Genomic DNA, 15,734 nt, shown 5'->3' on the forward strand with positions numbered 1-15,734 from the left:
GGGTCAAGCTCCCAGACATCTTTCACACACCTCGAGGAAGACTGAAAGCTGCTCCCTCACAGCTGTTATATCTTCTCTGAGAGAGCGGGCAACATGCTCTCTCAGCAGTGGGCCCGAGGTATGGACTTGACTTCTGGAAGAGTTAAAGATAAGTCTGAGATTGCACAAGTTGCTGCAACATTCCCAAAAACGTCTCTCGGAGCTGGGTGGGATTCACTAGCTCTACAGTTTGGTTGCTAATAAAGGTGTGAGGAGGGAGGGAAGAAAACCCCATACACTAGACAACTTCATGCCTCAGACCCCCAAACAGGTACTTCAGAGGACATTTATAGTAAATAATAATCTTCTTCTATCTGGATTGCCTATTTCTTTCCAGGTATTTCTTGCTGAATGTGTCCCCCCTTTATCATGGGACTGGGGGTGGCTTTTCTTGCCACAGTTCTAGTCCCCGACTTGCATTTTCTCCCTCTGCTCAAGCCCGTTGTGTGTGCTGGGTCTTTCCTTTTCTCACAACGTGATCCAGCTGTGAGAGATGGGGCCCTCTGTGCTCCAGGAGCAGCCTGAATGTGCAAAACTACCACACTGCTCTTCAGTCCTACCCTTATGATTAACATCAGATTCCCCCCGTACTCCGTTATCTTCAGTTTTACTCACTCTCTCCTGGCTCTTTTATCAGCAATCACACAGAGTTAGCTAGGTCATGCAGGTCTTATATTTCACCGTGCCAGGTTTGCATCAAAGAACTTTTTTTTTGTTGATGTGACATTGATGCCATTCAACTCAGGCATGAAACACTGCCTTTGGTCTAACAAAACCAGCCGTGAGAGTCACCACGTGGCAGCCATATCCAACCAAGCTATCTTGATTTCCAAAGGCACAAAAGTGCTGAAATGTCAGGCACCTGGGCATACCAACGCCAGTCAATATAAGGCTACGGAATATCAGATTTCAAGGGCACAGGTGAAGCTGTTGTCTTTTAAAATTATTTTGCTTCCTTCACTGAAATAATGTACATTTCCACAATATATAAATTATGTCTATTTAATATGAAAAATAGACCTTTTACACAGTGCAATACAGCAGAACAGTGCAATTGAGAAAAGAAAAAGGCAGTTGCGCTACTGAATTTTAGTAAAAATTTATGCATCCAACAATGCATCCGAAATCTCCTTATTTGTCATGTTAGACGATACATTTTCCCCAATATTATGTAAAGGCACTCTTCAAAATAGACCTAGTGGAGGGTTAAATACACCACTCTCAGTCCTCAATTAAGTTTTAGACAATTAGCTGAACTCTGCACAACAGCTACCTTCCTTAAAATCAAATGCAAATGATTCCGTTGCCACCTAGAACAGATTATGCAAGATGAACACCAGTCCTCGTGTAGAGCTATACAGATCTCAGACACTGCAATCAAAGACACCGCTTCGCTGATTTAACTGAAAGTCCAGCATTTATCTTCTGGAAAGAATGGGGTAGAAAACAAAATGACGCGTGGTTTTACTATGAGCTAAATTAATAACCTCTGAATGAGTTACCGATACCTCCTGCGCTAGGATTTTAGTATTAGTTTTTGTAAAGCTGAGAAAATGCAGAACTACAAGATCATAGATCTAAGCCAAGAAAACAGATGTATTTTCATTGTTAAAGTACAAAAAAGCTGTGAATTTTGCCTTTGGTTATTTCTACTTTATGTTAGTTTACATGCCTGTTTTAGCTTCAGGTTTTCAAATGAACTCAAATCTCCTTCAACAGAAACCGGAATTTTGCCCAATTTCAGCATAAACCCAAGCATGACACAGTTCAAATAATGTAACTGCAGGAAGAGTAAAAATCATAAGCTACAGCCCGAGAAGAGAAAGTAACTCATGAGTCAAGCTTGGAGTTTACTCACTTGGGTCTATATTTAATCAAAAAGCTCCACTTGTTAGACTGAAGTTCAGGACTATGGTAGGACTAGAATCCAGGTAAGCGTTAACCCACCTTTGCTTTAACAACAAGAACTTTCCAGAAATTTTTTAACTGCTGTGAATAGGTTGGAAACATTGTATTCCACAACCATATCAGTTAGAGTCTGATAAATAAACCAGATGAAGTTACAAGTTTGAATTTAATTTGAATGATACCACATGGTCACTCCAAAATTCCAAACCATCTGAAGAATGAGAAGAAAAGCAGAGGCTCTGCAGAAAATAACTTTCATGTCCCATTCTGTTACAGGTTGATTTGTGTGAGCTTAAATACTTTTCTACATAAAGGCTTTTAAAAAGCCATTAATAAAAACGCAGTTCTGACTTTCCAACTGATGTATAGTCATCTTCCATGACAAAAGCATTACAAGGGCGGATTTTGAAAGAGCGTATTGACTGATGTCTGGTGCCTACCTGTCTACAGGTGAAGACTTTGAATTCCGTGGTTTCTTCACTTGGGCGTACAAGGCTTCCACTGTCTGCCCTTCCCTCGGGCTCTGTGGTCGGGTGTTCAATGCTATCGTGCCGCTGTTTGAAGAAGAGTCATAGGAAGCAATCCCAGCATACATTGGGTCTGCATCACAGCCAAACGTCCGGTTAAAATCCTGTATTTCTGCATAGTCACGTTCACGAGCTTGTCTCTCTCGAAATTCTCGAGTTTTTGCTTGAATTCTGAAAAATTAAAAGAAGGCTGAAACTAATTTCCCCCCCCCCAGTCATTTGAAAGCAGCAGTTAGCAGACACTTTAGATAGCCCATCTTAATGAAAACCACTGAAGGGTTTCCAGTTTCAGTTTGTCATGGAGCCTCAGGTTTACCTTGGATATTGAAGTCTAGATCAAAGCAATGCTACAATCAACACTAGTCTTTAAGGAAGAAGTCTGATTATCCAGTCTTTTGTTTCATTATTAAGAAAGAACTAGCCATAGTTGTTGGTAGACAGTTTACCTGTTGTCTTATGCATCTTAGGATGCCTGTGCTATTACCTGACCTGACTGAGAATGGCCTGACACCATTCATATCATATTGTACTCCATCAAAACCTAACAGATTTAATGGTTCTAATGTCTGGTTTTACAGACAAATTTTAATGTATTTCTTGGCCCAATACCAAAAAAATCGTACTTCTTTCAGAATTTAAACACTTCGTAAGGATAGGACACACACGTATATATTTATGTATGCATGCATGCAGTAAAGAGCAGAAGTAGATTCTTGTATGAATCATTTAAAATGTGCACATTTTGTTTCAAATGTAAACAAACTGAATCAGGCATCTCAAAAGTAGGCAGCTTCTTCTCAGAAAGTAACAACTTGTGCCTTATGTTAAAGTTACAAATGAAAGGTGATGCTGTACTGGGATTTTGTATCTAGGTGCACTTGTTTAGCTTATGATAAAAAGTGACAGATAAAAACAGATGACATTTAAGAATCTGACAAACACAAATTCACAAATTGAGCACAGGTCATATTTTCAAAAGCACACAAAGCTATTACTAAAATTTGATCTGGGCTTCAAAGTTTCTTTGGCATTTTAGAAAATTTGATGTATCACACACACATGCACAGTGAACTGAAAAAAACAGCATCCCCCCCCCAACGCTGTCTCCCCAGACCAATTTAATGCTCTGTCATCATGGCAAAATGAAGCACTCAGCTGTCTCCTCCCTTCCATTAGTAAAATGTGCTCCTTTTTCATCTAATACAGCCATGGCTACGCAGTGTGACAGCATCCATCCGTTCAGACTACAGCTCTGCGCACCCCTGTTACGTGCCATTTCCAAAGGCTTTTCGACGACTTTTAACAAGAGCAGCCTACTCAAAGTAGGCTACTTTTGAAAGTAAATCTTGTCTCTTTTGAAAACAGAAAAGCCTTAAAGTTAGGCAACGTTGACATTTTTGGAAATTTCAAACTTAGCCTCGTTAGATTAGTCTTTGCAAAAAGGAAAGGGGATACGCAAGGGGTGGGATTCAGGTTGTAAAGACATCAGAATTTAGGTGCCTGCAGTAGGTGAGGTCACACCAGGGACTCCAGTCAGCAGACTCCAGAGTTACGCAGCTGCCGCGTCAGTCAGTGTGTCCTAGCGTGAAAGGCGTTGCTCTATAAACACTTTGGACGCTGTTGTTTAGGACTCCTTTGGAAGCTTGGATACCCAGCCCTGATTCAGCTGCTCAAACATAGGCAGCTATGGCCACCTGACATCCCCAGGTAATCCTCTGGATCTCCAACTACTGGGCAAGAAGGACTTCTGTAGGTCCTTGTCACACCTGCCAGTCCCGTGCTGACATCTCAGAGATTGTGTTCAAGCACATGAATCCAGCCCTGAGCCGATATGTGAACATCTAAATTTAAGTGTCTTCATCAGACTGAGTCCCAAGCAAATTCTTCTTTCTATGCTAACAAAGATCGCCATAATAAAAGAAGAGAATAGGATGATGGCACAGATAGGCAGACCTATTTTCCCCCCAGATCCCACAAGTATTGACCAAGGATACTGATTTGGGATACAACTGATTGGCTTAACTCCCTTCAACAGCCAGTGCCATCTACAGTGATGGTTCAGCGATTCATTTACACGCCCCAAGTTATACCTCAGCATAATTTCTCTTTTTATGTCTACTACCACTGATTTGTGCACCACAACTCTCTCTCCTATTCAGTCACAGTGGAAAGAAAAAACACCATACCAAAAAAAAAAAAAAGGCAAATAGAAGAAATCTGAGAAAGTTTAACTTAAACCAACATAAATTTTTAATTTTGCAATTTTGGAAATACAAAATTATCTTCTTTACTGGTTGCTTTTTATTTTAATAGGGAAAACTGTAACAGTATTCAGCTGACAGCATGCTCCTCTGCAATTTCAGCAACATCAAACTGGAATTAGTTTTTTGTTTAATTTACAGTGAAGAAGGACTCAGGTTTAAATCCAAAACCCACTTCAAATTTAAACTGTGTTTCTGCATGCCTATTTTTTAAATAAAAATATATGTTTTACATTGTCCTATACTCTAAAGCTCTAATTCAGAAATGTTACAACCTTAATCACTTTGAAGGTATCTACGCAGAAGGAAAAACAGGCCTGAAAATGACCTGTGGTTGTTGACTCCTCTCTCTGCAGATTTTACTTCCAATTTGTAGTCCTGTATTAATTACCCTGTGGAGGGAATGCATTTGTCTATTGATATTTGTCCTCTGAATGGGAGAAGCAAAGGAAATCAGAAATCTCCTAGATATTAGGAGATTTAATTTCAATGGACAATGTATCATCACGTACTGGAACACTGGCTGACACCAATTTGAGCAAAAGTACCCCCTGTATTTCAGATAGCCAATATTTCAGTGTATGAAATCTGACAGTATAGCAATAATGTGGCATAGAGCAATTCAGTCAGAAGAAAACATTATCTAAAGTGCTTATAAAACAGAACTACCTGGTGATAACTGGTGATATTGGCCTCAGTGTTACACTGACTGCCATGAGAGATGCCAGTGAACTTATCTAACTTTTGACCATGAATATCACATCACTCTCCACAGGTGCAGACATGAGTGTTCCCCGTTTCATGTTAATGAAGTTTTCTCATCTATCTGCTTATCGGCTATTTAATACATTTGGACATAGCACCATTTGCAGCAAGAACATTAAGGTTTTCCCATGCGTGGTTCAATGAGGGATACTTATTCCTATTCAAGTGGGAGAGAACCGGCTGTTGAAGTGTTATGCCAGTAATTATGTTCATGTCCACCAGGAAATTTTTTAGCATATTTTCTACAATTGCTAATACAATGTGTTAATACACATACATAGTATTAGAAATCAGACTCTAAACACATTGTAAATCTTACTGTTAATTATAACCAAAGTATCCAGTAACCATTTGCAGTAAGTAACGTATAACAAAGGAAAACCCTCAAGTGAAACTATAAGATGTCCAACTATACCAACAACCAAAACGTTCTGATTTTTTCATTAATTTTTTGTGCTTTAAGTTTAAACCGCTGTACAAAGCCTACAACTTTCACACGGCAAAAGTATAGGTATTCTGATTACTTCACACATTTTTGAATACTGTTTAAAATACAGCTTTGGTTTTTGCCTTCTTCAGGACATACTCTACTTAAACATTATGTCTCCAAACTTAGAGGAACCAAATGACCGGGGGAAAATACATAGATATATTCTTGAAAAGAATAACAGCTATCAGCTGAATATTGCACATTCCCTTTTGCAATTATGATAGCTTTTAACTCTGAATATATTTTTTATATAAGAACCTGAACTTAATGCGACTTTATTTTTTATGTTGACCACTCTCACTGTGTGCGTGTGTGTATATACATGATATGGCCTAAATAATTTGTTAGCATATACTGAATTAAGTATACATATGGGAAATGCCAGTGCAGACTACTGTGGAAAAGATTAAAATGATTATGTAAACGCACTGTGCAGCACAGATGAGAACCTGGAATTTGCTCCATACTTCAGCCCTAATCAGCAATGCTCCGCTATTGAAATCCAGTATCTGGAGAATGTTTGACCACAGTGCTTCAGCTTCACAATGTGGATACGTGTATTAAGCTGTCTTCACTGAATTGTATTCCTTCATGACATGCCACAGTAAAAATGCATATGTCTGACGTTTCAGATCAGCTGATTTGAGGATTTATGGCCTTCCTATGGATTTTGTGTGGGTTTAACAATAATAATAATGCTTAGCATTCACATAACCCTTTTCATCTTCAAGGAATTCTGCAAAAACTGCGAATCAACTTTGCAGTGTTTAAATGAAACTGAACTTTTAAAAATACAAAAGCTATCCCAAGAAGTTTCTAAACCCTTCTCACTGAAATGTTAATACTGAAAATGTCAACAATGTACTGTCGTGCTTTTGAGACTCAAATTATAATGTTCAGTAAAGTATAAACTATCCTCACGCATTTGTGTGCCATTCAATTCAAAAGCTAACGATAACTGCTTCAAATGACAATATTGTTAGCTGCAGAACTTCCTATAATTGTTAGAAGAGCTTTTCACTGCAAGCTAATCCAGTAGTGATAGACATGCCCATTGTATAGCGATTCCTGTGCATGTGAAACGGTGGTCACAAAAGTAAGGGAAAAGCTTATGCTCTGCTGTCTCCAGCAAACAGGAGCAACCTCGTTCCTTTCTTCAAAACTCTGTGAGTGAGATTCAGCTTTCAGATAAAGGCAACTACCATTTTTGACACCTAAATTTAGGTGTTGACATATGTTTTGGACTCCCAGAAGAGCTGGTCGAGATTCAGTCATATCAAGTGGCTGCCCATAGGGTGTAGAGGGCAGTTCAGCCGAACAGCAGAAACGTGGCCATTTTAAGGTGAAGCCAAACCTTTCTCTAGGCTCTACCAACTGTGCCAAGTACCCCTCCCTTGACCACAAAGGGCATTTAGCCATGTAGCTCAAATGTGGATACCACATTAATCATATTAGTCTGTGAGCCAAATCCCACCGTGAACCAAATGTTTACAGCAGTTCTGTCTGAACTAAACTTTAACTTTTTCCAGCAACAGAAAACTCCAATCTGTGGTGCTGGCAGAGCCGTTGTGAGTAAAACTGAATAAGCAAAGCTGGCAAAAGAAGAGAAATCGACCCCAATTTCATGTAGTGTTGGGAGTGAAATTATAAATATATTCCCAGTCCCTTGGGACCTTCAGTCCCTTTCGTGGGATTTTTTCGTATTAGTGATTTAGATCCTTGCAAAAAATCACCTACTTATCTTAATTGATGAACACAGCACGGGAATGATATTCACTGCTAGTACATTACATTTGCTGTTGCAATGGCAGCAATGTCCTCCCCTAAGAGCAGAAACAAAGTTGGCTGCTGCTTCTGGTGTGCAATTGCTTGGTCAATTCAATTAATCCTCGTGCTGCTGCCAGGATTCAGCTATTGCCCAAGTGATAATCCACAACCTCGTCTTTTCCACCGAGGCTCACTCATTTACAAAATCAGTATTGAACGCCTGCAGTTCCACATATGTGAGATGGCTGACAATGTTTATTAAGGATAGAAACAGCATTGTGTAAGGACAGAAGCTAAATGACAAGCCATTCACCGCTGCCAGTTCTCAGTTCTTCTGCCATCAGACTGGCGTGCATCGGGATGATGGATTGAAAACAGAGAAAAACGATGACACGTTTATAAAGCCAGTCAGCTTGTTTAAGGTAGTCAGACGGGATGAACACATTCGGTCCAATTTTTGCCAGATACCATTTCTAATAAAGAGGTCAGGAGGTGCGTTGGCCAGTAGCCAAATCTTGTCAAATTTGTCCCCTTCTCCTTTGCTAGTGAAAAATACCTTGCAGGCACAGCGTGCCAGCAACTAAGCCAGGTCTTGCTGTTCCTCCTCCCCCTCTCCTTGACTGCCTTCAGGGCTTGAATGGCCCTTTTTCTAATTTTTGGCAATCAAGCCAATATGGGAGTTTGTCCTCTCCTATATTTTTCTTTGACCTTTGTCTGGATCCAAGCAGAATTTTTCTACCAACGACTCTTCTAATGAGGGTACCTTGATTATAGGCATTATTGTGATTTCCCTCTGAACTGGCACATGACACTTAGCTTTTCTTATCATGATTAGAGCTAGTCAGTTATCACAGTTATAACCACCTCTCAGCAAAGCCATCTGCTTTCCTGGGAAAGTCATTCTAAAGGATCGCTGTGGGCAGTGGAAAATCATGGGCAGCCACAGCAGTAGCTTGTAAACAAGACAGACACCTCCTCTTCCTCATTTACCTTCCCATTTCATTCAAAATTTTTGCATATTTAAAAAAAAAGTCAGAAAATACTGCTACGTAAATGTAATTTGTAAATTGAAAGGCTGGAGACCAACCTTTTTCAAGTCATTAAAAGAAAAAAATTTTTCTTTCTTTCTGCCTTATCTTCTGTGTACATACATGTGTGGCCCGCTAGCTGAAATATGACTGTCCTCTGATCTCAGACACATGACCAAACACATACAAAATGTGGTCAGTTTGCTATGGATAAGCACAAGCGTACAGGGACAAAATCAGAAAGGCCAAGGCACAATGTGAAATAAAAGTAGCAGGGAGCTTTAAAGATAACAATAAATCATTGCGTAATTGCATTAGCAGTAAAAGGAAGAGCAAAGAAAAGGTTGCTCCCCTGCTCAGTAGTGAGGGAACGATATTGACAGATGATGCTGAGGAGACCTAAGGCTTAATGGTTTTTTTTCTTTGCATCTGTCTTCACTAAAATGGTTGATTGCAAGCAGGTGGCCAGCACAATTGATACTGCCACAAATAGCAAAAAGATCTCCAACCTAACAGCAAAAGAAGTAGCTGGAAACTGGTTAAGTTGTACTTCATCCAATGCACACAACCGTCTGAGGCAGTCTCAGACTTTTTCAATAGCCAGGAGAACCTGTTGAGGACAGCTGAAGTATTGAAAGGTGTCGTGGTTTAACCTCAGCTGGCAACTGAGCACCACCCAGCCGCTCGCTCACTCTCCCCCCACAGTGGCACGGGGGAGAGAATTGGAAGAGTAAAAGTGAGAAAACTCATGGGTTCAGAAAAAGACAGTTTAATAATTGAAATAAAGTAAAATAGTAATAGTAATAATAATAATATTAATAATAGAATACACAAAGCCGACCGCGGCCCAGCCAGTCCCCGAGCAGTGCCCCCCCGAGCCAGCTTCCCCCAGTTTATGTCCTGAGCATGACGTCACATGGTATGGAATGTCCCTTTGGCCAGTTGGGGTCAGCTGTCCTGGCTGTGCCCCCTCCCAGCTTCTCGTGCACCTCCAGCCTTCTCAGTCGGTAGAGCATGGGAAGCTGAAAAGTCCTTGACTAGTGCAAGCACTACCTAGCAACAACTGAAACACTGGTGCGTTATCAACATTGTTCTCATCCTAAATCCAAAACACAGCACTGTACCAGCTACTAGGAAGAAAACTAACTCTATCCCAGCCGAAACCAGGACAAAAGACTAGAAAAAGTCAAACATCCCTCAGAGGAGAAGGAGAATTATAGACTCATCAGTTTAACTTCAATTCCCTTTGAAACAAACTATTGGTAAGCACAGAGAAGATAATGGGACGAGCAGTAGCCACCATAGATTTATCAAGAACAGATGCGGTCAAGTCAGTGGGATTTCCTTCTACAACACAGTAAATGGCCTTGTGAACAGAGGACAAACAGTACGTCCCAGGCTAAGAAAAACAGCTACAGGATGGATGCAATAGGTTGAACCAGGTAGGTCCTACAGAGTATCTAGAGAGTAGCTCTCAGCAATTCACAGTCACACTAGGTGGATGGATCAAGACATTTTCTACATGGATCTGTCTCTGAATTTACTCAGGTTGTTCATTATTAATTAGGATGCTATTGAATCTGCAGAAAACCCAAATGAAGGAACTTTGGAGGAAAGGATTAACATTTCAAATGTTCTTGAAAAATAGACAGAGTAGACTTCAAAAATAGAATTAACTTCAATAACAGCAACTGGAAGGCAATTTACATAGTTGGAAGAATTAAGCATACCAATTAGAAGTAGGGGAAAAATCTGTGAGTTGCTTTTTCAGGAATGGATCTGGAAGTTCTACTGGATGACAGATACTCACGAGTCAGCAATATCAAGCTGTTGGGGAAAAGAGAAAGACAGAGTGGGGACATAACAGCAGTCTGGATACATACGGAGGAAAAGAATAATGTTTTCCATCTCTAATGCAAGTACTAGGTATTTAAACCGCAGCAAGAATAATAATAACTGTGGGCAGGGGAACTTTCTAATGAAAAGGTAGCAGAAAAGATTGCCATGGGAAGTTGTGGAGTCTGTGTCATTGGAAACTGAAAAAACCCAGGATGAAACAAATGTCTTGCAGGAACGGCATACCCAGGAGATCCTACCTTGGAAAAGTGACATAATCTCTCTTCTAGATCTGTAATTCTGCACCTACATAGAAATATTACACACATATTTCCTACGTATTGGTTCTGCAACAACAGAGAAAGATAACAGGGACTAGATATAAAAAGGAAAAAAAAAAAGCTGCCCACCACCTTGAAATTGAAGAAATGCATCTACACAATCAGACAGTCTTAATTTTCTTTCTCCTTCAACAATCACAGCCTACCTGCCAATTAGAATATGTGATAGTACTTACTGTCTCCCTGAAGTCCCCCCCCTCCTCCAGTCCCACGTGCAGAAGAGATGCATGAGAATTTCAAAAACTTTCAATGAGCTACAACCCAGGAGGGCTGTAGTTAAAAAAAAAGGGGGGGAGGGATAAAGGTGATAAGGTGATTACTGTAAGTGCCCTAATACATTAAGAAGAGAACAACATGCTCATTTTTATAAGGAGCTATATTAAAGAAGGCTATTAAAGAAGGCAGCAAAATACAAATGAAGATGTAAAGAAATGAAAAAATGCAGGAGAGAAAGTAAATATTATGCATATAAGCAGGCGAAGCACAAACACCAGTCTGAAACCAAGTGACACTGATGAAACTAAAGGAGACATTAGAATAATTTCCTCTAACCTGGTAGAATCTCTCATGTATTTCACCCCCACCCTTCCTTATCCCCTGACCTTCTTGATACATCTTTTGTCTTTCCAAAGCAAAAATCCATCCCCCCAGCAGAGTATCTCAAACCTGCCTTCCTGGATCTTGGAGTAAACAAGTGAAAATCCTTGCTTATTTTGATTTTAAAAAATCTGTAAATTACCAACTTACTTATATTTCAGTGGAGCTTTTAGACTACTTTGCAGTTAACAGTCTGCAGCGTTTTGGGGTGGAGGGTCTGCCTGCTGTGTTTTTTTAAAGGATATGTTTCAACAAAAGGCGAATGTATCAGGTACATAGGCAGTCTAAGTCCTCCAGTCTCCAAAACAAACACCACCATGACTGAAATTTTCTTTCCTTATTTTCATGTCTGATCCAAGGGTCAGCAACCCCAGCAGCGGAGGATCACCCAGATGGGCAACTGGGACAGTTATCCTGCTGGGAACCATGTTGCATCAAAGAACATCATTGCTGTCTGTAAGCAAAATGGAATTTAGTTTTTCTTTTGCATTACAAAACTGGCCAGAAGAACTGATATTTACACCTATGACAACACATCCCTGACCATTAGATTAACTTAGCTCTAATCTCCTATCTAGCTCTTTTGCTGGACTGAAGTAGAAAGGAAGAAGATCGTAAGATGCAGCTGTTGCTGAAACACATCTTGGGAGAGCTCCTGCTTCCATCCCTCCTCACTTTAAGAGCACTAGTTTCCTCTCTCACTCAGGCTTTCTTAGACAATTTCTTCCCCTAATTTTTTTTTTTCCCAGCTGGAGAACAATGCCAGAAAGCAGCACTGGTGGGTAACATCTGAATTCTGCAGTTAGATGTCTAAGGAGCAGCTGCTCCCATATGTGCAAGACACAAATGACACAGGCATACCACATATCAAATGGTACCATATATCATATCATATATCAAATCAGTCATTCCCAGATAATGCAGGCAGTAAGTAGAGGTCCAGCTACACTACTGTCATCAGTTGGTTGAGCTGAGCCTATCCAGCATCCACGCTCCTCTAGCTAAAGTCTAGTAACACAAGTGGGTATAAAATTCTGCTGCTAGCTCTATTTCAGGTCCATTATTCTGTGTTTCTAGAGTACTATAGCCTAATCCTGAAGTTGGAAAATGAAACAGTCCGAAGTGACAAAAAAATACAATGAAAAACCTCACAACAAAGCAAGGGATTATGTGAATCTCATATACTGAAGTTGAAAGAAAAGGAAAAGAGGAAAAAAAAAACCCCACCGATAGAGAATATAGCTTATAAGTCAGTATCTTTGCTCAGGGCCCCACAAATTAGCCCCTACAACACCTCGCAGGATTCACTTCTAAAACCTTGCTGGGTCACAGTACTGAGTGAGAGCATAAATCTACAGCATGGCCAGAAAGAGAGCCAGGTTTCTTATAACCCATTAAAAGGTTTGTTCTAGTAACTAGTTACAAAATAAAAGTTCCAGCTGTGGTGTGGAGGGGGGACCTACCTGCCTGTCGTGAATGTATCATTAGGTGTCTTTCTGGTTAGTCGAATACTTGCTGCTGTGACTAAGAATTAGAAAAAAGAGTGGGTTTAGTGCTTTATCTTAGACTCCTGTAGTGCAGTCTGGAAAATCTGATGGGTTTTCAGTTCTGTTCAGCTCAGCAACAATCAGTTCAGTAACTCAGTAATTACGGTACAGCTTTTTTAATTCTCAAGTAAGTATTGAGTGCTACAGTAACTCTCCCACTAACAGCATAGTTTATGGGATGTCAGAGGACACACTGCTGCCTTAATCCTAAAGTTCTTGGCGTTCTAAAGTGAAACACAACATATTAGTGCTGTTACTTAGAACTGAAATTTCTAAGAGAGCGCTGAACTCCTATAATCTGCAAGACACCTGCACCAAGTTTGTAACTCAGAACATTATAAAGACCATGTAAATTGTATTTTTAAATATATTGCAAGGGACTTGGCTGGACCTTGCCCAGTACAATGTCTTGAATCACTGTAGAGGAATAATACAGAAAATACACTTTTAGCATGATGTCCTAAAATCTCTATACTTACAATATGTAGCTAGAGTACGTGAGGAGCTTTGTTTACAAAACTACCTCAGCAACTATTATTCCACAAAAGCTTCAATTTACATATCTCCCAAAGTCAGTATTTTTATGAAGTGAAACTGGTCAGCAATGTTTTTCCAAAGCTCAATATTCTCATGCTTCGTTTCTGTGTTCTCTTACAAAAATTACTGCCATTGATTTGTTTTCACGTCCTGCACCCTCATCCATTATGTAAAAAAACACTGCCAAAAACAATGATACAAATCTCAGTGAAACTGGAATATCCCTTGACAAGCAGACCCCATCTCAAAATAAGTGAGAATGAGAAACACATTGCTCTGATTTTCTGATTCACAGAGGAATTTTTTCTCTCCTCTCTTATGGGCTGGGAAGGGGGTGGAAGTTTTATCAGAAAAGATTTACACAAGTCACTTTAGAAAACATTTGTATTCTGAATGTTTGCAGTAGTAACGGATTTAGAGGTAACAGTTCTTGTGAAAGCTGTTAAGTGGCATCAAAATACAGCAGCAGCAAAACTAAAGCTGAACCTTTGCGTTATTTTAAAGACACAGATAACACTTAGGCTACGGAAGAAACAAAAATCCTCTGCTTATCACAGTATGTCGTCTTTTTTCCTAAAAGTAAGACAAAACTGCTTGATGAAAATATTTTGCGTAAGGGGAAAAAAGTTGGGGTTTTCCAATAAAAATATTATGGTCTCTCTGGGAAATCTGGAAAGACACCAAGAGTGTCCTGCTGTTCAGCCCCCTACTCCATCTGATACTTTAATAGTTCCAGATGGCCTTTACTACAGGATGGCCTCCCCTCTATTCTTTTATTATGACCTTTGGGTCACAAATTATCTATAGGACGCTGCTGTCATTCTGTAAGACGCTGTTGTACTCTTTCATCTACAGAATAAAGATGCTTAACATTAAAACTCATCTTTGTTAGGCTGACCTTCCAATGATGATCAAAACAGACAGTTATTCCAATCAATGTCATTGCTGGAGAAAATATGTTTCATTTTTTGCAACACTGACATTAAGAAACTAAGGCATGGTTTTAAATCAGACCACTTTTGCAATTCTACTTGGCTAGAGAGCATAGCATGTTATACTCACTGAAAACATAAAAAATATTCCTGTAATGGTTTTGATGAGTTACATTGATTAGAAGGATGTGGTGGGCCTGGTTTTTGTAAGTTATTGATGTGGTTTTAATGTAAACTTCATTGATAGGAGGTAATAAAACTTTATGTAGGTTTTATTAATTATTTGTCTTTCTCTATCATCATAAATGGAACACACTGAACTTGCATAGGAAAATATAATAAATAGTCCCAATGTACTAAATAAAATAATAAGGTTAATTTCTTTCCTGCTGTCAGTAAATTCATGTTAGCAGTCTCTCGTCAGCTTGACATCAATTAATGATTTTAATTCCAGACTCTTGTCACAGTACTCACCACCCTTTCGTCTAATTAAAATGGATGATGCATGATGAAGGGAAAACACAAGACTTCTGTTCTTGTTGTAACATTTCTATTCATTAGTATACTTTTACAACAAAGGGCTTGTGGCTTTAATCGTACTAGGGACTTTATTATACGTTGGAAATAAAGAACCTTATACCCTTAGGAAACATATAATACAGGAAGCATTTTATGGAATGACCGAATCCTCCAGGAAAAAAAATATCAATGTTATTTTAACTACTAATGAACAGACAGAATTTCGCTCTAAATTTAGGAAAAATCATTACGTGAACAACACCCACTGAAATCGTAGCCTTGTTTACATTCACACAAAAAATGCTGTCAGCCTATTGATCGATCACCAAAAGTAACAGCAAATCTGCCAATACGGAGACAAATGCCTCCCCCAGACAGCAGCTCTGCAAGACCGAGACCGCCGGTCATCTCGCCCACTCTTTCGGCCACACTCTGGCTGCTGCAACGGCACCGCCTCCTACCTCCAACCCCTGAAAGCCTCTCCCCGGTCCCCCTTCGAAGGAGCGTTCTCCCCCCGTTCATAGCAAGGCGTTAAGATTCACCCTGCCGCACAAAGCCCTGCTGAGGTTTCCCGCCTGGAGCACCACTGAGGGGCCACCTGCCCCCTCCAGGGCCGCGGCCCGGGGGAGCCGAGCCGGCC

At 40.0% G+C, this 15,734-nt stretch overlaps 1 protein-coding gene across 1 annotated transcript in view; it reads right to left on the bottom strand.

Moving 5' to 3' along the window:
- Window positions 1–15,734, bottom strand: part of PARD3 (par-3 family cell polarity regulator) — a 412,448-nt gene that overhangs the window by 98,666 nt on the left and 298,048 nt on the right. Inside the window, exon 22 of the mRNA XM_009325558.1 lies at window positions 2,388–2,645. Within this exon, the coding sequence (XP_009323833.1) occupies window positions 2,388–2,645 (258 nt within the window). The remainder of the gene's footprint in view (window positions 1–2,387; window positions 2,646–15,734) is intronic.

The sequence above is a fragment of the Pygoscelis adeliae genome, unplaced genomic scaffold (assembly GCF_000699105.1).
Source record: "Pygoscelis adeliae isolate BGI_AS28 unplaced genomic scaffold, ASM69910v1 Scaffold175, whole genome shotgun sequence".
Classification (NCBI taxonomy): domain Eukaryota; kingdom Metazoa; phylum Chordata; class Aves; order Sphenisciformes; family Spheniscidae; genus Pygoscelis; species Pygoscelis adeliae.